Source organism: Rissa tridactyla, chromosome 7, assembly GCF_028500815.1.
Source record: "Rissa tridactyla isolate bRisTri1 chromosome 7, bRisTri1.patW.cur.20221130, whole genome shotgun sequence".
NCBI classification, from domain to species: Eukaryota; Metazoa; Chordata; class Aves; order Charadriiformes; family Laridae; genus Rissa; species Rissa tridactyla.
The window spans coordinates 40,238,810-40,264,118 of record NC_071472.1 but is presented as its reverse complement, the minus strand read 5'-3'; the positions used below and the strand labels follow the sequence as shown (position 1 = coordinate 40,264,118).

General features: G+C 43.6%; 1 protein-coding gene across 1 annotated transcript in view; it reads right to left on the bottom strand.

The window, feature by feature from the left end:
• CPS1 (carbamoyl-phosphate synthase 1) overlaps window positions 1-25,309 on the bottom strand; it is a 108,041-nt gene that overhangs the window by 8,688 nt on the left and 74,044 nt on the right. Inside the window, exons 27-36 of the mRNA XM_054207993.1 lie at window positions 23,711-23,892; window positions 17,661-17,855; window positions 17,007-17,074; window positions 14,710-14,785; window positions 11,264-11,341; window positions 10,162-10,269; window positions 8,850-8,939; window positions 7,269-7,439; window positions 3,739-3,813; window positions 709-807 (exon numbers count right to left, since the gene is read on the bottom strand). Of these exons, the coding sequence (XP_054063968.1) occupies window positions 709-807; window positions 3,739-3,813; window positions 7,269-7,439; window positions 8,850-8,939; window positions 10,162-10,269; window positions 11,264-11,341; window positions 14,710-14,785; window positions 17,007-17,074; window positions 17,661-17,855; window positions 23,711-23,892 (1,142 nt within the window). The remainder of the gene's footprint in view (window positions 1-708; window positions 808-3,738; window positions 3,814-7,268; window positions 7,440-8,849; window positions 8,940-10,161; window positions 10,270-11,263; window positions 11,342-14,709; window positions 14,786-17,006; window positions 17,075-17,660; window positions 17,856-23,710; window positions 23,893-25,309) is intronic.

Sequence of the window (25,309 nt, the reverse complement as noted above, 5' to 3'; positions counted from 1 at the left end):
TTCCCATCGTGACTCGGATGAGGAGAGGAACACAACAGTGCCATACCTGGTGGAGGCCTAAGAGCGTTACACCAATAATTACCCCACAACACCTTAAGATCATCATGTTTTCTACACTGTTGGATGATGATACAGCTCTGCCTGGAATGAAACATATGCCTCTATGGGGAAAGCTTAGCAGGTCCCGCTTTGCAGTACCGAAACTGTCTCACTCTTTTGGGGGGAGTGGAGGGGAACCGGTTTCAAAAGGCCAAGAGTCAGTGTACAAGTGAAGGGAGTTTATATGTCAGGATTGGAAAGTAGCATCCCTAGGGCTCCCACTTCGGAGGGAGCAAGGAGGGGCTCTGAGCGATAACTGGGACGTCTCTCTGATCTCATCGTCTACGAGCTTTGTTCCCCACAGGAAGGTGGCTTCTAACTCTCTGATCCCATGCCCCTGCTTGCAGCAATCCCTGGGGTTTGGACCCCAGCAAACTTCTGCAGCTCCCAGTAGAAACTATCAGGAGCCAGAGGGAAAAAACCCAGGCCAGCCCCAGGGAATGCAGTAAAGATCTCTCCGTGGTGTTTGTTCCCCACTGTCTTACTGCACTTCAAGCTGCATCGGACAGAAACACATTTAAACCATAAAGGCACATGAATGAAAACATGGCAACAGTTAACGAGTTCCTCTGTGTCAGTCCTTTCTCAGCTTTGATTTTTAGGACTCACCTGGATTCCAATCAAAATTCCTTCTTTAGGAAACGTAAACCCCGTGGCAAGCATAGCCTTCTGGAAGGCAGAGTACACATCCTCCCCGAAGCATGCGACCTGGGGAAAGGCATCAAGAAGGTTGCATGAGGGGAAAAAATGAAAACGAACCCAAAACCACTGCTTTAAAAAGAAACATGAATGACATTTTAAATAGGCTCTTTTGACTTCTTCATGCAGAATCAGACTGCTTTTGCATGGAGTCTGCAGGCGGGGGGGGAAATGAATCAGAAAATCACTGCAGACAAATCTCATAATTTTAATGAAGCAATAACGAAGGAATAAGCAACGTTTTAGTTTCAAACAGCACACCAAAGAGTAATAAGAATTGATTCTGCTGAGTTATGGAAATGCTGTACACAGCCTCTGCTCCAATGTTTGTGAGTGCACTGCAAATTCTTTAAAATTATCTAATGCTAAATACCAGGGAGGGTTCTGCGTGCAGGCAGGTTTCTCTGTGCGCACGCTGCAAACTTGGGTGAGACAACACTGGTGCTGTCATGCACTTCTGGCGATTCTTGGGATTATAAACCATGGTAAAGGTGCATTTCTATTAAAAGTCCACAGATGTACGAAATTCAAGTAAAACATTCTTAGGAAAACAACAAAGCAATCATGCCAATTCATAATAATTTGTTTTATATATACAAAAACTTGATAAAGAAATCAATAAAAATCATTTAGCAGTTCTCCATCATTCAAAACTGCCTGTGGAGCTTGGCTGCTGTCATACGGTAATGATCTTCTGAAAGAACTAAACCGTGTTTCTTACCAAAATTTGGAATTCCGATGACAAGAGGAAGAATGCATGTGCTTTTGTGAAAGTTAAAAGAGAAAAAAAAACCCAAAACCCTCACTTTTTCTGGCCAACTCCACACTTGCTGAAAAACAGCCAGAAGCAGAAACTGCCACAGTTTTTCCTCTTTGAGATAACAAATGTACACACATATACAGATGCCATGAAGGGGATGATTGAGAATTGCTCTCCCCTTTTCCTCTATGGCCCTTCCCCTCACAGAGCGAGCCCTCACACTCATGGTCTCACTGTTACCATGGTGAGCAGAAACCAGCATTTCACGTAAGAAGAACAAATGATGATTTTCCAGATCTTCTGCAGTAAAAAAAGAACAACCAACCAAACAAAAATCCCACAAGGGCAGGGATAAAAAAAAAAAAAAATCATGACAACTAGTATATCTCAGCTTTTCTCTAAAAACTCATCCTTGAGTGTTCAGTGTGTTCCACAGTGTATCCAGCTGAGGGGTTTCCATGGGCGGTGGACAGCTGCTGCCTTGTAAGCTTGGACCAGGGGTTTCCAGCCTGCCAGGAGAGGTTTAGCCCTATGGCATGGTCAAAACAGCCCCGATGCTCAAAGGGATCCCCACCACTGTGTCTTCTACTACTGTGGGAACCACCACTTCCAGCTAAATACTGGAATTTGTCACTTCCAGATAGATGTGACAAATTCAAGCCCAAATCAAGCCATGTGTGGGAAGAGCGTCTTTGAGGAATAATTGAGCATTTTACCCAAAGCAAGTTATTATCCTTACTTCACTCATAAGGAAGACTTCCATAACTGTCACAGTTTATGGCATTTGTGAATATGGATCTTTCCAACTCATAAAAGTTAATAACCCCTCCTTTATGACCAAGGTAATCTCTAACTCCATATAAAGCTCAGAAAAATAATTCTTGCCCTTAGCTACATTTTTTATCCCGTTCTTTTTTTTTGGGGAGGTGGGGAGTGGAGGGTGGTGTCTGTGTAGTCAATTTTGTTCTGAAAGTAAGGAAGTCATGGAAGTGACTTGGTGTTTTTCTGCCCGTTAACTACACTGAAAAGAAATCTTCTGCAATACTGGTTTCCCACACATTACGAAGAGCAAAATAAAGCAATTCTGGAGAGATGTAGGAGACCGAAGGCTGTTCTTACTGTGTATGTGGGTACAGCGCTTTGTCATACTAAAATGGTAAGTCTGTCCTAATGAAAACAGCTCAAGTAGACATACCCAAGCTGATATCAAACGGAGCAGTCCAGGCTCTGACACCTGCCTAGCTGTGGTAGAGCAGAGTTAAGTCTAACCCACTTGCCTCAGTATTTAATCACCTCCCAAATGCGCTTTCTAGCCCAGAATAAGTTTCTTGCTATTGCAACTCTTTTCTAGAGTAACAGGGTATATTTACGGAAGCTATTGACAGCTCAGCAATAACTCATAAACAAACCTCTTTGTGCCTGATGATTTAATATCTCTTCAAACGCCGTAGATGGAAACCTCTACCCCTTGAGGGGCGAGGGCTCCCATCAGTGCTGAGCCTCCACAGGAAGAGGAAGAGCTTTGTGCCTTTACAGCTGGCCACGCGCACGCCAGAGAGACGTCGCAGAAGCCCCTCACAGCCCTGCTGTAGAAGAGTGGGTAAAGCAGCCCAGTCTCCCCCGCATCCTACCAACAGTCAATACTGCAGCCATCACATTTTATTCACTCTTTCTCGCCTTTTGCGCCTTGGGACCTGCCTCAATAGTTACCAGGCAACAACAAAAATATCACTACACACGTTTGTTGCCTTTAAATAACTAGCACGTTCCAAGACCAAACGCTCATGACCTGGAGTCTCGATATTGCTATTCTGGCATGTGTCGATGAGGGGTTTTGAAAGCTGTAAGCGCTTGTCTGTCTAGAAGCAGGTGATTCATAAAACGGACTGATGCACTGAGAACCTCCCAGAACCCAACAGCTCTCAGATGAACTCATTTCAGGCTGTCACACAGACCAGGTCCAATTCAGGGAGCCGACATGCAGGTAAAGAGGGACATCCAGTGGCTGAATAAACTGGGTTTTCCAGGACTACGTGTTTTTACGGCTAAGAAAGATGTTTTCAATTTTCTGAAGAAGCTACAGCTGCCATCATGATTCAGGCAGCATTAAGATCACTTTCAAAGATTCACGATGTTTAAAGGCAACTTGGTTTAAAAAAAATAGCAAATCTAAAAGATACCTCCCCAGTAGAGGCCATTTCACATCGGAGAACAGGGTCAGCATCTCTCAGCCGGGACCAAGAAAACATTGGGGCCTGGTGAAAGAACAAGGCGGGAGGGAGAGAGAGAATGAAAATTTAATGGATCATTTAAAAAAACCAAACATCCAGCTACACTTGGAAGTGACAGAAAGAGACAGAAAGAATTAAGGGTGATAAGCAAAGGAGTACTTGGCAAATGAGTTCCCGCAGCATCTTGATGACGGACTGGAACAAACAAACAAACATGTATTTCCCCAATAAATCATCTTTCCAACTCTTACAGTCTTGCTCACATTCTGATGTCAGATTTCTAATCTGTGGTAGCCCACTATCACTATAACTTTTAGGACACATTTTAAAACAGAAAGGCTGCAAAGCACCTAATTCATGAAACGAGGAGAGAAATTACCTGAAGTCAGTTTTTCTGAGACAACTGTTCTCTAACAGAAATTTTTCATTCACAGGAATCAAACCAATCCACAACACCACACTCTTTTGGCGTAAACCAGATGAAACTTTGCAAATGATTTACGTATTTTCCCTCCCTGCCCCCCTCCCCCAAAATACACACCCATAACTTTTTTTTTATCATTTGTATGAAAATATTAAAACCGCTGATTATTATATGAGGACTTCGGTCACTGCGGTCTCTGAGTTCTCTTGTCTAATTTCACCTTAAAATAAAAAGGGTGGGGAAGTGGGGAGAGAGAAAATCTCTCTGTTGAAGAGCCAACGACCACATGTAGCAAAAATGAAACAAATTTTCTGCTAAGGAGAAATTTTCTATGGGGCTAGAAAGACTAGGGAAAATATAGGCCCTTTCTGGAAGGAAACAGGAGACCTGGTCACCTAGGATATGGAGAAGGCCGAGATACTCGATGGCTTTTTTGCCTCAGTCTTCACTGGCCACAGTGGCTCTAGCCACATCACCCAAGTCGCAGAAGGCAAAGGCAGGGACTGTGAGAATGAGAAAACCACCCACTATAGGAGAAGATCAGATTCGAGACCATCTGAGGAACCTGAAGGTGCACAAGCCCATGGGAACTGATGAAATCCATCCGCGGGTCCTGAGGGAACTCATGGATGAAGTTGCCAAGCCACTATCCATCGTATTTGAAAAGTCATGGCAGTCTGGTGAAGTTCACACTGACTGGAAAAGGGGAAACATAACCCCCTTTTCAAAAAGGGAAAAAAGGATGACCCAGGGAACTCCAGGCCAGTCAGGTCTCACCCCTGTGCCCAGAGAGATCACGGAGCAGATCCTCCTGGAATCTCTGCTAAGGCACATGGAAAATAAGGGGGTGACTAGTGACAGCCAACATGGCTTCACTAAGGGCAAGATATGCCTCACAAATTTGGTGACCTTCTATGACAGGGTTACAGCATTGGTGGATAAGGGGAGAGCAACAGACATCATCTACCTGGACTTATGCAAAGCTTTTGACACTGTCCCACACGACAACCTGGTCTCTAAATTGGAAAGGCATGGATTTGATGGATGGACCACTCTGCTTTGAGCAACATGGTCTATTGGGAGGTGTCCCTGCCCAGGGCACGGGGTTGGAACTAGGTGATCTTTAAGGTCCCTTCCAACCCAAACCATTCTATGATTCTCTACATCTTAAACTACCACTGGCATTTGCATGAAGACAGCATCCTTGCTGCTTAAAAAATAACCTATTTTTAAATCCAAAGACATAATTCCATTTTTGGAAGTCTCCAAGGGTAACACTGCAGACAAGACAGCTACTGTTTCATGACACCTAACAACGGCCAACTAAAATGTGACATCAGAAATTCATTGCGAAAGGTTTCTCAAAAAATGTCATGTGTCTTTGGGACTTCTAGATCAGTTTTGCTTCTTCTATAAGAAAAGAGAAAATATTTACGGTGGTCAACTCTACAGTCTCAAGCTGAGATATGGCAGTCAAGGTAGACTATTTTTAATGCACATATTGTCTTGACAAGTAACAAGCAACAAAGCCTTCCACCAGCTGCCTAACTTTTGTCTGCCATAAATGTGAAAAGGCACTGGCAGGAGCAGACTCTGGTGCTGGAAATAAATCCTATTTAAAACTTAGCCAGTCATGCTCTATCCAGGAATTAATATTGGTCAGGCCATGATTCTTGCATCACTCTGCCAGCAAACATGGCAAGATAATATTTCAGTCACTAAAGCTAAAATGGTGGAACTCCGAATCCACAAAGGAGCAGCTATGTTGAGAAAGAAGAAAAGAGTTTCATATTCTCTTTTCAGAGCATTTAAGAACTACTGGAGAAACAAAATCCCATTTCCATGCAAATATTCCTAGCAATAAAAATGTAAGAGGACAGAAAATATGATGCATGAATAATGAGAACCAGGTTTAACTGGAATATTTTTCAAAGTTTAGCATTTCCAAAGGTATTAGCAGGTTTTTATATTTGACAAATCCACACAGAACACAAGGAGTATAAAAGGCTTTGTAGTGAAGTTTTCAAGAATATAGTTGGGTTTTCCACTCTGTAGCCGGCATTCCCAGGAGAGACAAAACTCTTGACAGTTTAGCTAACAACAGTGCAGAAGCCCCAGGTCTAAATAGTAGAAATTTATAAAAATAAATAAGACTCACAAAAATGAAGAAGTCTCAGATTAGAATTTCAGATAATGCCTGTCAGTAGCACCAAAATAAAATGTAAAAGCTACTTATAGACCGAGTGGTTTGCCAACAACCTGAGCTGGCTTGGGCCACAGATTTGGCTTGCATTTTAATAGGTTTGAACATTTAATTAGTAGAAAGATGTTAGGTGTTTTCTGTTTCCTCAATTTTCACTCGATATGGAAGCTATTAAAGCTTGAAAGTTTCTGTATAAACAATTCTCATTATCCATTGTATTTTCTGCACTGCTGTTCTAGATTTTTATGATTAGGAACTTCAATTAATTTTTTTTCTTACACTAAGCATTCAAAAATATCTACCATACACTTTGATATCTTGGGTGCTTAATAGCTCAGTAGGGTAGCTTAGTAATTATGAAAAGTAAAATCTTGGCCCCACTGAAATCAAAGGATCCAAGATTTTCACCCCCATTTTAACTGGTGGGGCAGATAAAGGGGATTCCATACATTCAACAGCCCATGTCCCAGATCCTTAAAATAAAATCTGGGGGGCACTCAAAACACAATCTTCTATATGTCCATACATATATGAGGTAGTATTATGAAATAGCTTGAACTTCAAGCTATTCTGAAGTTCAATTCTGCAAGTGCATATTTATTACGCAGTTTATAAACACGATTCAGAGAAATAAAGGAAGATTAATTTTATTAATAATCACTGGATAATTTTCTTTTGATTTTTCTCTAAAATTCCCAACATACATTATCTTGACAGAAACTACAAAATGTCATTTTGGCTTTTAGCCAATGAGTCAATTGTTCTCTCTGGGCATTAAAGTACTAATTGCCTATTAATGCACCAGGTGCTGGCTCTGTTGTGGGTTTTTGAGTGTTCTTTTGGAAACCATACCTTAATTCCAACATATTTGGATGGAATAATGGGATGTTCCAGTGTGGGGAGGGATGACTCATTAATCTCTTTTCCAATCATCACTTTTGTAGCCACATCGATGAAGTCCACACCCAGAGTCTTTGATACAAAAGGGAAGGAGCGTGAAGCCCGCAAGTTGCACTCTATCACCTGATGGGATTAAAAAGGAGAAATACCAGGGTCAGGCACTGTGCAGGGAAGAAACTCGTTCATATTTCTGGAAATCAGTCCTTACTCATCTTGGCAGAGATGCTCTTCAGATTGCCAAATAAGAAATACAGAAATTGCGCTGAATATTACAGACAGTGATGAGGGATGAGTAGTGGCCAGCTTGACATACAAGGAGCCTGATGTTCTGCACCTGAGTTTCATCTCTATTGTCTGAAAGTGAGAACTGAGAGCAATCCAGAGTTCGCTCTGTAGAACATGTTGTATTACACCCTAAGTTAACGTGCAAGAGGCACGAGACCCTATGCGCAGGCATTAGGTACAGCCTTTAGAAGCCCACCTTGTTCTTTTTCCACGGCAATGGCACTTCATGAAGGACTGATCTATCGTTACCTTCCATCTACATCCAGAAGTCATTCAGTGACCCAAGGAAGAAACAAAGAAGTTGTGCATCCTGCTTAGAAGCACACTATGGAGTTCATTACCAAAAGAGGAACTGCTGTAAGTGAGAATGAAGGGGGAGCGGAGGGGAGCAAGAATAGGTAATTTAAGACCGGATGGAAAAGGGGGATTATCCAGAGACAACTGAGGAAAAGCAAGGAAGGAAAAACTCCGTTCTGTCCCTCTTTGTAGTTTCTAAATAACTACATGTGAAACAGAAGAAAGGTAAAGAACAGTAAGTACATTTTTCTCAACTAATAACCCGAACAAGATTTTTCACCAATAATACATCTCTTCTATACCATGTCAGGTTTTCTTTCTGTTCACCTCTTCCTCAATCGTACTCTGCTCACTTTCCTCTTACCACCTTCCATTAGCAACAGAAAGCCAACTGCTACTACCATAAAGAGTCTGCCATCTGCCGTACTTCTGTTACTGATAGCTACTAGCACCACACTATTTAGATAGCCATCTTAATGGCTTATATTGAAGGCTTAAACACTTAAATTGTTTTGCTTTCTTTACAATGCCTTGGAAGGCTTATTCTAACGATTGAAATAGCTAAAGATGAGAGAGGACATTGGAGATCTAAAAGCAACGATATTCAGTTCACAGGATGAGGCGCAGGCCCCAGTGCTGTCCATCGTATTCCAATCTGTTAGGTTTGGGAAGGACAGCAGCCCACAGCAAAACAAAGGCAGTGTTGACAGGCAATGCCACCGGGCTCACCCACCCTCAGCGTGAGGGCAGGGAGGACGCTCCCTCCCACGCAGGCAGGGAGAGCTGCCTGACTCGGGGTGGCACAGGTGAGCCCCACATCACCAGACCAGGCAGGTTAGGAACCCACAGCTGCTCCTGCCACAGAGCTTCCAGGGCAGGGAGCGCAGGAACCACGCACCTCACTATCCAAAGCAGGGCCTGACTGCCTCCCACAGCCACACGAGCTCTTACCAGCACGTTGTTGCCTCGCACCAAGAACTGAATGTTGAATGGACCAGAGATGGCAAAGGCATTTGCAATCTTTTTTGTAGCCGCTTTTACCTATTAAAAAAAAAAGTGTCTATATAATAAAGAAATAAATTCCACAAAATAGCATCATGGTAATAAATCACCTCACATGTGGATTCCTTTACGTGTCATATTTCTCTACCCCAGCCTGTTTTTTCTCTATACCCTTATTTTGGCAGGAGCATTATCTTTCAGAAGCAAACATGTTCTATCTGCCTGGTTACCGACAGTTCAAAGAGCTATTTGAGGGCGGAAGTAAGAATCAGCTTCATGTGTGAGAAAGCAGGGGAACGAAGGAGAAAGGGAGAGAATAAAAGCCTACCCTGTCTCTAGCAATTCCTGCCCTGCACACTGGAGCCTTTATACCTTTCTTGGTGAAATAATGAATAATGATGTTTTGCCATTTGAGATTAACTAGTCAGTTTTACAAGTGTCCCAAAAGTCTTTCACCGGCATGCCTGTCCCATCACAGACCAGTGGGAGGTGCCTCAGCAGATACACTCTGGAACAAAATGGGAAAAAACACTATGATCTTCTTTTCTAGGTTTGTCAAGAAATACGTGCCATTTCAGTACAAGCCTTTGAATAGCTTTGCTCCAGAAGGTGACTGTTTTCAGAAACAAGGCCTTGGACATTGTTGTAAACAGAGTTGGAGCACAGAGCCCTGCATTACGGCTCTTGCTAGCTTCCAAGCAAACCCTTAACAGGGTGACATCATGGGGGATGGCACATTTCATTTAGAAAATTCATTTTGACAACTGACTCTGTATCGTTAAGTTTATTCTTGAAAGGGGAAAAAGTTAAGATTAGGTGGGGTTCATTCATCCTAATATCCTTTCTGGAAAAGGAAGCAGCTAGAAAGTCATACACCTGATCTAATCATTCAAGGACTGTGGGAGAAAAGGAAGTGGAAAGTGAACTGTGGCATATATACGAATCAGGCAATCTTCTACTGCTATGGAAGCTGGTTCTAAACAAATGAAACAAAAAATCCAATGGCTGTGAAAGTGTGTACATCTATTGCTGAAATTATAGATGAAACTAATGGGATACAGATTGAGATGATCCTATGTACAGTACAGCCGGTCACAGGGGGCACACTGACATCCTACACTTGCACATACCACACTGGCCTTTAAAAAAAACATTGGTGATTTGATTTCTCCATTGGTGATTGAGTTCTCCCAAGCAAAGGGGGAAAGCAGATTCAAACTCTTACTTTATTTTCTCTTTTCAGTGCTAGTGCAACACCTACCTTCTCCAAGGCTCCCTGGCTAATCGTCTGTGTGGGTAACACGAGGGTGGCGTCTCCAGAGTGAACACCTGCATCCTCCACGTGCTCTGAAATAGCATGTGAAACAACCTGCACACAGTCAGAAGAGAGCAGTTAGTCACCTCGCCTGCTCTCGGGACCTGCTCCCCCGTCTCCAGCCCAGCGCAGTCCCCTGAACAGAGCTGTATCCGAAAGAGGATACAGACAGGGGAGAAAAAAGGGAATTTCCCAAGATTTTGGGGAGAATAGGCCTGAAGCAGACACAGGCATATGAACAAGGGGAACACATTAGTGTCTTTTATAGCATGGTTAAGCAAACTGCGAATGTGATAAACATCTACCGCAGCCTGGAGATCCTAAGGCTTGCTTCCTCTCGCAGAAGGTAAAAGCTAATTAGGCTTTAAACCAGCTCTCTACGTTCTGCTTGCCACGAACAGAAAAAAGTTGTCATTCCGCAACAGAAACAAGTATGGACTAATGTCATTTGTATATTATTGTTCCCCCCGCTCTTTTGTGGTGTTTAAATCGTGGAGAAAAGCAAGCAGAGGAAATTCAGGCCTAAGGATTTAAATGGAATGAATTGCATCAAGGCGCACTACCTGGATACTGAAAAAATGATCTTGTCTGCTGGTTAAAAATGAAGATTGAAAACAGAATATTTCTGTTAAATGTGAAGTTTGTGATTTTTTTTTGCAAGAACTGTCTTTGATTAGTAATGAAATGCAAGGTGAAGTTGCAATAATAAAACAACTGTGGTAATATTGTAACACATGCTGATACTATTCTGATGAAAGTAATTTGTGAAGGCAGTGACTTGTGAATCCAGTAAAAATGACATTCTAAGAGATTCATCCACATGGTTAAGCAATGCTTAAAAAAATAGCTATTTAGATGTATACAATAAGGTAGGTTGAGCTTTTCAAGCACGATGTTTTTGAACCTAAGATGAATTCATCTTTTCTTGTTTCTCTGCTCTTCTCAGCACGAATCCATGGCTGTACAGTAAATCATTCAAACCACACATTTTTGCAAATCTCCGATCCCGAAAAACAAGTTTAATATTAAAGCAAAGCTAAGTTCTTACTCTTCCTGCCTTGGCTACAGCATCCATTTCCACCTCACGGGCATCTTCGATAAATTTAGTGAGTACCACGGGGTGATCCTGTCGTCAAGACAAGACAAAAGACGAAAGTTTTGATTTGAGATTATTTAGGGACCATCCAAGTGCTCCACTATTCATCACTGGAAAACCTTTGCAAGCAGAATCCCACAAGGCCAATCAATTCATAACCTTATTTCCACAGATAAGTGAACTTCGCGAAGAAATAATGGGGGAAACTTGGCGTGATTTCCCCAAAGCCACGGGTGCATTAGTTTGAGTCTTCCATAATGTCACCATGACAGGAAAATTTGGGGCAAGACCACAAAGAGCTTTTAAGTGAGATCATGGCAAAAAGACAGTGGGATGTGTGCATGGGTCCAGTGACCTCTGATTCTGTCTCCCAAAGACAGTCCCTGTCTCCAAGATCTCCAGTTCTTCCTCCCTCTGAGCCTCCCAGCCACCTCACTAAATGTACGGCTTCACAAAGTAATTGATTCTTGCCATACTTAATGACTTTCTATAGTGGCTGTTTGCTGTTTTAGAGAGTCTCATATTTTAGGCAACTGATCCATTCATTTCTCATTTCTCTGCCTGGTTTCCTAGGTCTCCAAGGGAGAGGTTGCCACTAATTACAGCTGGCCAGGAATGACCTGCCCTTGACTCTCAATACCTTCCCTGGTATACATTGTTTTCCTTCTTCCCTTCCTCTTCTTCCTGCCTGTCTCTGGGATGCTAGCACACACTTCCCACTCTCCTCTAATGCTTTCTTCATCCAGCCACCTGCTCCAACAGACAGTTAAAAACCTAATCCACATTCCTCCTGGCCAGCTTTATGTCTCAACATTTTACCTGTCCCATCCACTATTAACTGCCTGTTATTTATTAGAGAATAAAATGGAATAAATGGCAGTCTGTGCATGCTCAAAAGGCTCCTCTTGAAAAAATATAAAGCAACTCCAAAAGTTACAAGACACAATTCCTTACATTTATCAGTACAAGGGTAAATTCACAGGCAAGGACAATGCCGCAGCCTACACTGTTTCATAAATTTAGTGCCTTGTGTCCTGTAACTTTCTGTCTTGATGCAGTTTTTCATCAGGAAGATTTTATATGTGCATACAACCTTGTTTACTCCAATTTGTCTCAACTTGCACAAGAAGTTTTGAACATTATTGACAACATAAATGCCATAATGACACAACACCATAACGGCAAAGTAGCTAGAACAACAGAATAACACTGGTCAAGCACTTTACCTGGAGATGCTCCATTGGATGGAGCAGAACTGGGTAAGGCTTTGTAACCAGAAAAATGAAGCCTGTGTCCCACTCACGTTCCGTCGTATGCTCACAACTAATACTGCTACGTGGAACTACTCACAGGCCAGAAGAGCCTTGACAAGACTAAAAAAAACCTCCCTAATTTAAAAGCAGAATACAGTACTTTTGTTCTGCTTTGCATCAACTGTATTATAGCTTTTGTCAATATAAAATGCTGGATGAAGAAAGAAGTCTTCCCTTAGCAGTTTGACTACACTAGCAAATATTAAGCATGTCAATCTAGTGTAAGCCTCTGCAAGATCAGGGCCAGAGCACCCAAAGCCTCATGGTGTGCCACCGCTCATGTCTGCAGCAGGCGTCAGTGCCTTGTTTGTGTAGCAGAACTGGACATCATAAGGATCCCATGGGAACACCCACTCTTTCCCCTGCGAACGCATCATGTACTGTCAAAGACTTCAACTCCCAGCAGGGCCTCCTGTACCAGTGATGAGACCTCTCAGCAATGAAGAATATCATTGCCCAATTCAAGTCAATCAAACTGTGACAAGTTAAGGTGACCAAGGGTCGCTTTCCTGGGCTTCAGCCTCCCATAGGGTACCCATTGCCATCATAAAGCCATCCAACGGCATAAGAAAGTGATCTGTCCCACTCAATGTGGCTTGAGGCTACTGCCTGCTCTGCTTCCGCGAGCGGGTGGGGAAACACAAGGCAGACAACATCACCAAGCAGAGAGAGAAGCCAGGTGTTCTGGGAGGCTGAGCACTGCTAAGGACCTGGTTTCTACCACAGGCTGGCCCTGTAGTCTTTTGAGGATTAGTTATAGAATTCCTTCTGATGGAAGTAACAGTGGCACTCTCCCGCTTTCCAAAATCCCTTTAAAGTTATTCAGAGATGATAGCAAGTGGTCTGGCTTGCCTCCACACTACCCTGTCCTTCAGGATATTATTACTTCGCAAGGTATCTCCCTTTCATTCCATTTTTCTTGCTGAAATGATAAACTTTCATCATTTGCCTCATGCACCTAAAAACCACATTGTTGTGTTTTCAGAGAGTTCCTCTTTGACTTAGTTATTTTTAAGTCCAAGATTCCTGTGACAGTAGTGTTTATGGTGCTACAGTACTGTTCTGAACGGTCACCATTCCAAAAAAAACCACAGGGGGGATAATAACCCGTGGAAGACAACAGACCAAAAGGTGAGGCCAAACTCAGAGACTGTTGAAAGGTCAGACTTTGAATTCTGTATGTTCTTCATTCAATCTCGATCATTTAACTTTCTCCTCCCATACTCGCATCTTTCCGAAAATCCCTTGCACAATAACACTGATAGAAGGCACAGAAGAAATTCAGGCTTTGAGTTGTTTACTATGTTCTGAAGTATTCATGTCTTTGGGAAATTGCTCGGATTTTTCTTTTCTAAATTTCAACGTACTGGACCTTCCCTTTGCTAGAAAAAAAAGACACTTTTAAAATTCCCAAATTAGCTTTTGAAAAACATTTAAGACAGAAACTAGCGCTTTCATCTTCTGCATTACATACTCTGCAGATCAATAATCCCACTGGATTAATAGTAAGCAGGCAGCAGTCCTGCTTTTGTATCTGAAGAAAATGGAACTCAGTAGATGATTTGGAGTTAAATGTCACAGCGAAATCTTGCAAATGTTCCTGCATTTAGGAGGGGGAAAAAAAACAGGTCATTTGTGAGAGAGAAGTTGCTAGTGTGAAGCCAGTTCAAAGAAGCCAGGCAAAACAGTTTCGGAACTGAGTGAAAGATTCTATCCGTTCCATGCTGGTTGCTGCTACTAGCAAGCTCGGATGGGGTAGGAAGGGTCTCAGCCCACTAGCCAACATTTATTGATATAATTAACTGGTCAGAAATGGGTGCCTGTGTACAACCACTAACTGCTGTCCCCGCTCCGTGCAGGCACGCCAATGGTACCAGTGAGGATGCTTGCGCAGGCTCCCATGGTCTGCCTCTTAGGGAACAAACCGAGGAGTCAAACTCTAATTTCACTGGCTCCTCCCCAAATGAAGAAGGGAAAGAGGGAGGAAGACACAATACAGAAACAAAGAGATGGAAAACACAGTAGAGATGAAACAAATAGAGCAAACACAAAAAGAAAAAGCAGTAGCAGCACAAAGACTGGTACCTGAGAGACTCTGGTGGCTTCTGCTAAGAACTTCTTCATTTCCTCTTCAGAGAAGACTACATTCATTGCAGACCCACTGTGAGAACAGCAAAGAAAAGAAAACAGGTCAGCTTCTTTTATGACTTCAAGGAGACGTCAGTGTTAGACATCACAGCACAGGATGGTCAACTACCCTTGTATGACAGGCTAGCTGAGCAAACCCCTGACTCAAGCTACTTGCTCCTCTCTTGGCTGAAAGGCAGAGCCGGTACCTAGTGAACCTCCATTATACCTCCCAGAGAAGAGACGTGACCTCCAGAACCATAACAAAGAAACAAATAAAGAACTGTGGCCATGTAGCCTCAGCACTGCTGCCAAATTCCCTTTCTGACCCAAAATTTTAACGCCCCTCCTAAGCTGGAGGAGATGGCTACTCAGGCAGATAGACCCACAAAGGACCCAGACTTTTACATACATTTGGGTCAGCTAGGAGCTCAGGACAAAAGGGATGCTTTGCTGACTTTAGCCCAATTGCTCATCAGTGACAGATGATGCGAGGAACACACAGGCCACTGGTGATGGTTGTGACAGTGTAAATGCAGATGAAAACAGGCTGTTCTTTGCTGGCCATTTCACTGTGCCCCTCCCCTAATGTCCTAGTCCTGGAGGGAGAGGCACAGCAGGTACAGACAACTGTGTCTGAAACCTACTTTGAAATGTAGCTGTCAGTAATATCAGAGAGGGGTGTCTGGGGGAACATGGGTCAAGAGTCAGTGACTCAAGTCCCTTTTAAAGACAAGAATCTTTTTAAAAAAAGATGTTACATTGGTCCTTTTTACCATTGATGCTCGGCTTCCCCTTTGCTTTGGTGGGCAAGCCCACAGAGGCTGTGGGGAAAAGCGGAGGAAGAATCTATGCCATGAAATCGGTCACTTTAGCCTAAGATAAATAGACACAAGCACCTGGGTGATTATACTTACCAGCCTACTTCTTCAGCCGATGTAAATCAATAGAGTTCAGTTAAATCCATGGACCTATGTCAGTAGCACCACCAAGGATGTGAGCTGGTACACACAGTACACAACTAGCGGGGAAATGCATTTAGTTTTCTAAGGCAACCAGCAAACATTAAAGGCCATATCTGTTCAAAGGATGAAGTCTAGCTGCGGACCTGCTGCTGTTCGGCAAATAGAGGCCAGACGGTGTGCTGTGCTAGGGCTTTTCACTTTCTGTTTCCTCAGCTCTGACATTCTGCAGTTTCACCTTTCTCCCTGCAGTCCCCCTAACCTGTCCAAACACCCTTTAGCAAATACTTACTATGGAAAGGGCCTGTACTGAATTTGATACAGACAGAAACGACAGGCTAAAAGAAGTGTTCCCTAAAAATCTGGAGAATGACATCAGGAGCAGTTTCTAACTTCTCCTCCTGATTTGAGTGCTGGTATTTAACTTTGCTTTGCAAGCCCACTGCAAGCTTCAGAAACTGGATAGAAAAGTCATGTGCAGCAGTCTCTTCTAAAGGAGGGCTGAACACACAAGAAATCCTTTTCTTCCTTTTAAAGAAGAAGATATTTTTTTTTTTGCTCCCCTGAAAAGTAATACTGTGCCTCTTCATTTTGACATGTGTCTCTTCTTCATATGAAAAGGATCCTGTCTCAAATTTATTTTCACTGTCAATTGAGCCCAGCTAAGTGCCTCTCCATGCCTAGTCATCCAGCTATGAAGAAACTCCTTGCAGAGAAGTGATCATTCAGAACGTGTGAGTTTCCTGTGTGTATGCACTGGTGTAACTTTTCTGTACAAAGTCTATTTAAAGAGATGCAGCTGCCACAGCATAGGGACATAAAACATGCCTGTAAGCAGAGAAGCTTAGCAAATAAGAAGCTGAATTCAAAAGATGCGCTGTCATTTTCTGAAAACAGATGCCAACCCCAATGAATGGTCTCAGCATGTTCCCTTCTGTTTTTCCTGGTGGCAAACAATCTTCTAACTTAATTGTACAGGTAGAAGTGTCAGGAACCTTAAGGAATATCCCAGATGGTTCATGTTTTTGGCCTTGAGAGATGAAAAAAGATAATGCAGCTAAACAGACATCCTTATGACTATATTCGACCTTTGATGGGTGCCCGATGGACATACGGGCCCACTGGCTTCCTTTATTGACTTAAGCACTTGTCCCACCTTTTAAGAAGGGCAGCTTCATGCCACATGCACCTCGCACAGTGTTTTCCACACGTCCCCTGAAATGACTCTCCTTTGCCTCAAAGAGCCTTTTGCAGTTCATCCCCCCAACCTGATGCGCTGAGGTTGAGCCTTACCTCAGAACATAGGAAGGCCTCAGCAAACATGGGTAACTCACAGACCTCGCAAATTCGACTGCATCTCTCTAAAGACAGGGGGGAAAAACATGCTGTGAACAAGAACATATTTTAAAGTCATACCAAAATTTCAACTCTAACTGCATTTGCACGTTACTAGCCATTAAGATCGGAGAGGGGATGGGGGAAGAGGATTTGAAGCAGGGGACTACAGCCTGGGCTGAAGATAATACACGATTTCTCGGCTCCCGAGTTGTCATCTTCAGACCTTCCCTGTCCATAGAGCTTCACCAGGAAAAAAGAGCAGTGCCAACACCTCTCTATTCCTCTGCAATCTCCACCTGCTCAAACAGTTTTCAAAGCCAGCAGGATAAACGAGAGTAGCCTGACAGCAGTGCTAACTTTTGCTGGGTATACACCCCATGTTGTGTAAAGGTGATTTAAAGACACTTCCCTTCCAGTTTCCATCCCACTCCCAGTGATGCTATAGCATCACCTTACAGGGATCAAAAAGTTCTTCAACATCAGCAGTAAAAAAAACTGCCAAATGTCTTTGGAATCTTCAAAGGTATCAGTAAGTCGGTCCCCTCTGAGCAGGTTCTCATAGCAACCCCCAGCCACTCCATCATTTTTCAGAGGCACAGCCCAGCTTACCAGTGTGCTGACTGCCTTCCAGGGAGCCTGGGCCACGTGCAGCTCATCTAAAACAGCTGAGAATATGGAGCGATCTTCTGCCTGGTCAATCTGCAAAGGATTTGTGCCCAGGATCTTCACTCCACTCTGGTGCAGTGGCACTGCCAAGTTATTGGGAATCTGCCCACCTACGGAAATAATGCACCCGCTGCAGCCCTGTTGGCAGAGAGAAAGGAGTGCAGTCATGTCCAAGTTAGCTTAACATTAAAAGCTGCTATAACCAGGCAATCAATATTTGGATTACATCACTTTTCAGGTTGCTGTGAGTAAAGGCAGATCATAATTGTGCTGAACCAGAGGCCCCCAGGCTGCAAAGTGCGATCCAGAGGGTGTAGCCTCTCTAAAACAGCAATATCCTCCTTAATACCCTCAAAAACCAGTAGTAATTTGAGGTCAAATTCCCCAGGAAACTAAAGAAATCCACAATGTTCACATGCCTTTTGACATCAAGCCAAGATTTTAAAACTTCTGCTAGAACCACTGACTGTCACCTTGTTTTCACATCATGTTTATGTTCTTCTGCCTTCCCAGTGAGGACAAGCACCGAGCTGCCCCAGGCCCCTTTGCTCTGCAGGGGCAGGTCGCTGGGAAAACGTCACACCTTGCAGCAAACCCCAAAACTCCACGCGGTGGGGTGAGGTCTCCCTCCTGTGTTCACATGGGGACCATCACGCCAACCAAGCCCACTCCCACCCACCTGCTCTGACCTTTGGACACAGTAGCATGAACAAACACAACATTTTAGGTCCCCTTTCTTTCTCAGCCCAGGTCTTCCAAGAAAACAGCCTCTCCCATGCTCGTTGACAGGAATGCCAGAGGAACAGGCATTCACACAAACTCTTTTTTATTAAAGACTTGCAAGGCAGTAGCCTCCAGCAGAAAGGAAATGGGAAACAACTGGAATTTTTAGTTATTTTTCTGCCAGCACCATTATTTGCTAAGCAAACACCCCTTCCCAGCCGCAGAAGCCAGCCCTTAAGGAGCACTCACTGCTGGTCCCTTGCCGGCCTTGTACAAAGCAGAGCAGAGCCCGATCCCTCCGACAGCCTGTGGTAGGGAATTACTCGGGATACGCTGAGCCCTTTATTTTAATTCATCCACATTATTCCTGACTAGCTCCTCATTTCTGGTAGTGCACTCGATAGTAACAAGTATTTCAGCCAAATTCTCATGTATGCTCCTCTCTACACATGTTATTTGCAAGCGCTTCAATTCCAGAGTGGATGAGGTGGGAGAGATGGCACAGCATCCTCCAGCCACAATGGCACCTTTCGTGTTTGTCACTGGCCGACCACGACATTTGAAGTGAGAAAAATAATAAATGACAAACAACAAAAGACAGGTAAGCTTCCTTGCAAACACACATCCTTCTTCAGCTGCAAATATGGGCACTTTTGCTTTTTTTAATAGAACCCCTAATGATTTCAAGTACAATCTAGTGTGGTGTGAAATTTTTCAATAGTAAAAATAACAGGCCTTAGAGTACCTGCAACAATCATGAGGACGTGAATTACATTTAGATTATGTAATAATTGAGGGTAATTAAATAATGGGCACTTTACTTCCAAATTAAAGCTGGTGAAACTTTGCCCAAAGGAGAATCAGGCCCACGGCACAGCTGTAGTCAAGGGCTCTTTTGAACCAAATGTGCTTTGTGCAGTTTTACCCACCTCTGACAAGAGAGAAACATAAATCAAGTGATCCACGGTTTGGCTCTATCTTTTAGAGTATCAACGTTCTTTTAGTTAACAAGTGTGTTTTTCCTGAAGAAGGTCAGCCCCACTGCCTTCCTGGAAGAGGAACGCCTTAATGAGGGATTTAAAGGGATTTAGAGTGGCAGATCTGCTCCGGAGAGCAGGATGGACTAGAAGTGACTGAGAAAAAACAGATGATAAATGCTAGCACAAACCCTGCTCAACTTTCATGTAGTTAATTTCCTACCATAATAAAAATCCACTAAGAAAGTCTGGCATTTAAGCAACACTTATTAGCCCAAGGTCTACAAGACTGTTATTTGCTCAACATGCTAATATACAGTGCTAGAGGTTATTTTTTTTTTTTCCCTTTTCGCTCTGCAGTCACTTATGGGATGACACACTGCTGCTGGCCAAAAATGACCAGCTGAAAGAACATAGAAGAGGGAGTGAAAAATGCCTCATTGGTAGAGGGTGGCGCAAGGACAGAAGCCCCTTTGTGCCCACACGGGGTTGTGTCATGACATCAGAGCTCGCCATCTCCAACTCAGAAGAAGAATCTGTTCCTTACTGCTTTCAGACCCATCCAAAATAAGTACTTATCTCTAGTCCCTGGACCCCTTATCATCCCACGCAGACAAGAACCAGCCAGTGAAGGAGCAAACCCCTTCTTGCAGCTTGGCGTGGTTCCTCTTTGATCACAAGTCAAGCTAACTTTGCTGCCAAGGTCAACCAACATCTTAATCTATCCTCACCATATTTGAAATGTGAATGTCCTGGCTAACAGCTTCTCTTCAGCTGCCGCTTGTTTCTTCCTTTAAAAGCCTCTAAAATCCAAATACTGCCTACATCAAAGTTGGGATGGCATTAGGGACTCCAGCCCCAAGGAGACAGAGGAGATAGCTCATTCAAGCAGATAGCAAAGAATCATTTACTCATTTTTACTCCAAAAGATCCATAAATTGAGACCCAGCTGCTGCTTACTTCTTCCTCTAAAATTCTGCTGTTATTTCCCAAAACATGTTCTTGCCCAAAGAGTAGACCCTGCCCTGCTAGGGAACAGGACTGCTTGTCCGAGAAACGTGGGCAGACAGAAATGAACTCCACTGCATAACACTTTGTCATCAGCCAGTTTTTAATTATAAAGAAAATTAATAACATCCTTGCCAATAGATACCTTTAAAATACACGCTATACATAATAGAGTGAAAGAAGCCTAGAGAGAATTTTCCCTTTTATAACAAAAATCACTTTTTTTATTACTACCTTACTTTCACGTCATTAGTAATAGAGTTGGGTTTTCTTTTTCCCTGAGTTTGAAAACAAATTAGACCATTAAAATTGTACCTAAGAGCCTCCTTTAGTTTTATGAATTGTTTCAGAATGATCCTAGGAACTGAAAACGAATCAGAAGAGGCCCTCAAGCGGATAGATATTAAAATAAAAAGGGAACATCTTCTCTGGAAACAAAAAGCCAATAAATCTGAGGGAAGGAAATACATTTTTTTTAAAATGATTGTCCTCACAGACTACCACCTAACTTTGCACATTCACAGTAAATTAAACTTCCCTCCAAAGCCCAGCTCTGTTGCGCAGAGCTCAGTTGCCGCTGAGTCAGAGCAGCTGTGAATGCCGACAGGAGAGGTAAGAGGGACACAAGGGAAGGAAAGAGAAGGGACAGCCGAGTACTCCTCTGGGAGAGGACTATGGGAAGCTGTGAGCAGCTCCTGGTAGGCAGGTCCCAGCCCCCTCGGTCTCCCTGGTAACCTTGCTCCGCAAGTTAGCCTTATTTGTCTCATCAGAAAAACTGGGACAAGTCAGTGCATCTATTTATTTGAGCTTAATAGTTGCCCCAGCTTTGATGCTAATCCTCATAACTTTATGGGGAGTTGACGTATCATCTCTACTGAGGGCAAAGGGTTGTGGCCATTGTTTGCTGGTGGCTATACCTATGGTTTGCCAATGGTCCAGAATTTGTCAGAGTATTTGCCCCCGTTCATCGTACACTGAAACGCTAGAGGAGATGAAGGTGCAGGAGAGTTTAAAAGATGGGTCTGAAATCATGGCACTATTCATGCTTTGTAAATTAAGCTGGTTACGAGCGGGATTGGTGAGGGATCTCAGGCACAGATCCTGAATTTTTAACTTCATCATTTCCATAGGGACTGACTTCCAAGTGCATTTGCCTGAGGAAGTGCTCTGTTAACAGGATATTAGCATTTGGCTCACTCATTTTAAACTATGACACATAGCAAATAATATAGTTTAGACCACATTCTGCTGAAGGCCTGGAGTCTGTCCCCAGGCCTGCCTAGGTCCTTCTGCATGACTCTCTGCAGTCCCTTTACTCCTCGAAGACTCAGTTTCCCTACTTGGAAATTAGGCGTAACAATACCATTCCCTGTTCTCACTAAAGAAAAGTGTTCTAAAGTCACTGAGTATTTATTATTCATCCTGGGGTTTATTAGACAGCACAACCCTAACTTTGTGTGTTTAGGCTCACGTCCTGATGGCTTTAACACCTCCAGAGCAAACATCAAATCGGTTGTTTTCACACCCAAGTCAGAGCAGCAGAATCTTCTGCAAACTCCCAGCATCTCTCTTCTCTCCCTCTTTATTCCCACCACCTCATCTCCTGCTGCCTCCTCCCTGCCTTCTCTCCTCTCGCCATCACGTTTTGCTTTACTTCACAAGCAGGACAGGCTAAAAACGTGCCCAGAACCACACGCACCGTCCAGCTGATGAGCATGACTGGCTGAGCTGGGGAAATTCCCAACAGAGTGCCCTTCCACTTCAGCTCTGGGTACCACGGGATGCTGCTATTAGACCTTGAGATCTGCAACGCCGCCCATCAAACCCAGCATGCCCTGCTGTGACAAGCAGGATAATGCAAGCTTCAGTACGTATGCATTATTCTTTTCACATGTTTTTCTTATCCAACTTGCTAATTACTAGCACTACATGTTTAAATGAGTAGTTGCTCCCTCATCACCTACCTCTACCTTCTCTTTGATCCTGCAGTAATTAGATGCTGTGTTTCATCAGTGTTATTTGTCTGACAAAGTGTCACACCAGTTTTCTCCACGCCCCAAGTTCAGAAGTTCAGTTTTGCTTAAGTAAACAAGAGTTCAATGCTTATAGAGCTGAGCCTCAGGAATATTCCTAAAGCATTCAAAAATCAGCCTTTAAGACTCCGGAGAGCCACCAGAGTCTTTTGGCCTGTCCAAAATCTTTGCCTTCCAGTAACAGTCTGTTTACATGAGCATTTAAAGAAAAGGTAAAACAAGATGTACAAATAAGAAAGCACGAACATACAATCGAAAAACAGTCCTAGACAGTATTTTGGAAATGGTTTAAGAACAGAGCCTACAGACTGGGAACTTGAGTGCTGATGTGCTTTTGCCTGGTTCCAAATTTGGGAACCTGGCTACATTTCAGAAATTTGCACCCGTTCACAACAGAGATGAGCTCAAATTGTCATATACTGGGAGGAAATAAAGCTAAGAAAAATAATTTTAACGTGACCTGGGTTCTGCAAAGTTGCTTCAGCAAGTTACACTGCCAACTCGCACTGAATTTCAAGGGAGTCAAAGTTCCCTTAGGAGCCTTTAAAAGCCTCATCCCCAAATCCAAGATGACGGTGTTACCAGGTAGAAATCAACATTTTCCATATTGGGACCAACTGTTCACATTACACATCCTCCCATTACCAAATCTGCCTGGGATGCTTCTCCATCTCTTAGTATCAGCACTTCCGAGCACTTGAAAACTCCAGACAGACAAGTGCAATGTCTGGATCAGGAGCTGGAACGTGTTTTGGTTTGACAGCAATTACAGTGCCCCTTCCTGACCCGTCTACCTGCATGCTGACCACATCCGCCACGCCACCGCTGTACTGCACAAGCAAGACTGCAAGCTCTCGAGCACAGGTTAGCGTTATACACAGAACTTGTTCTCCTGCTTCAGGAGGAGTACTTGTGCTTAAAGTCAAGGATATGCTTAAGTGCTAAAGCTCAGCACCACAAGGGCAGAACAATTTGTGCAATAAATGACTGTGCAGCAAATTAAATCTGCTTCTAAGTATTGCACAATATGGCATCTTGCAAAATAATTTAATATTTATTTGGCATTCATTATTGAGCAGTCTGCTAGGAACATCAACGATGTGTAAAATGCAACATCGGGATCCAAACTAAACAGCTTTTGCTAGCAAGCTCTCCCCGCTCACCCCCAGCTGCTCCGCCAAAGGAAGTGACATGAATTTTGAAAAGTTTGGTTTGCTTCATGGATTTTGTTGCTGCTTCTGCTTTTCTTTACCTCATATTGGTAGATGTCCAGGATCCTTTCCAATGACAGCTCCTCAAAGTACAGTCTGTCACACTCATCAAAATCTGTACTCACTGTCTCCGGGTTGCAATTCACCACGACGGTCTTGTTGCCAAGCTGACGCAGCGTGCGGATACTGGAGACAGCACACCAATCAAACTCCACGCTGCTGCCTGCCAGGAGACAGAGAAGTGGGCAAGGAAAGGAAGGATGCTGAGAAGAAAACATAAACAGACGTTCTCAGCACTCAAGCTTAAAAAAGAAAAAGAAAACAGCCCCGCATTGCCTGCTGTCAGCTCAGAGCAAGCAATCTAATTGTCCTCCCACGGAAACTAATCATCCACAAACGTAAGGCTCCAAGCACAACAGGTCAGTGGGCTCAGCTGCTCCGGAGGGACAGGCCTCTGTAACGCATCTGTCATCCTGCACTCACCAACACTCACGTCTGCTCTTGCTGCCCGTCCAGCTACTGCTGCCTCCCAACCAGCGCGCACAGAGGTAAACTTAAGAGGCAGAGGCTTAGAGGTGAGAAAACTGAGTGCCCATTATTATGAGACAGCACTATTTACTCCAGGAAACACAAAGCATTTGTACAGCTGTGGTTTAAAAACCAGAAGACTGCAGTGTTTTTAACCCTCCAGCAGAGCAGAGTGTGGCTAAGCTAACAACAGAAAAATTACGACTCGGTGGCTTTGCCCTTCCTGCGCGCTGACTCTAGATAAGGCAAATCAGTAGAACAACACTTCTGGAGCCATGCTGTGATCCTTTCATCTTGCTTTAAAGGCCACAGTGACTACAGCAACACTGTGGGACAAGCACGTCCTACCGTCCTGAGCAAGCACTGTGGCACCTGTAAAGGAAAGAGGCACAGAGGGAGTCACCTGGCGCTGGGGCGAGCGCTGGCACTTGGCGCTTGGTCCTAGGCACTGCAGGCCTCGCGACTCGTCAGCACTGCAGGCCTCAGGGGTCCAGACTTGTGCTAACAGCTACTGTCACATAAATTTCTATGCTCAAACTTCTAAGAGGGGTACCATAAACAGAGAATCATACATATTAACAAACATCATTAAATGGTTATGCTAACAGTCTACAAGAAAACCTTGGCCTCATCACGATGTGTTCACAATCATTACATGATCGTTAACCACTGATGTCAGTATTTATATCTATTTAATTGTGCGACAAGATACATTGGAAATTCAGGCTGTGCTTAATTGCTGCCTCTACCACCTAGTCACAAAGAGACAGCTGTCACGGGTCACTCACTGACAGGCACACAATTTATCTCCCTACTTCTGTCAAACAGGAACCTGAGAACATCCCTAGGCCTCAGGTAAAACCCCACAGAAAAGAGAGGGAAATCAAATCTGAGACTGGATGTTTCACAGAAGGGTCACCAGATGCTCATTCGCTTTTTATATTCCACCTCCATTATTCAGGTATTCTTATAGACATAAGAAACCTCAGCTTTGGAACGCAATGGTCACCTGGAGTCCCCATCTAACTGCTTTAGATATAACCTGGGAAGAGGGATTCTTCATCAGGGAGTGGAGTGATAGGATGAGGGGTAACGGTTTTAAACCGGAAGAG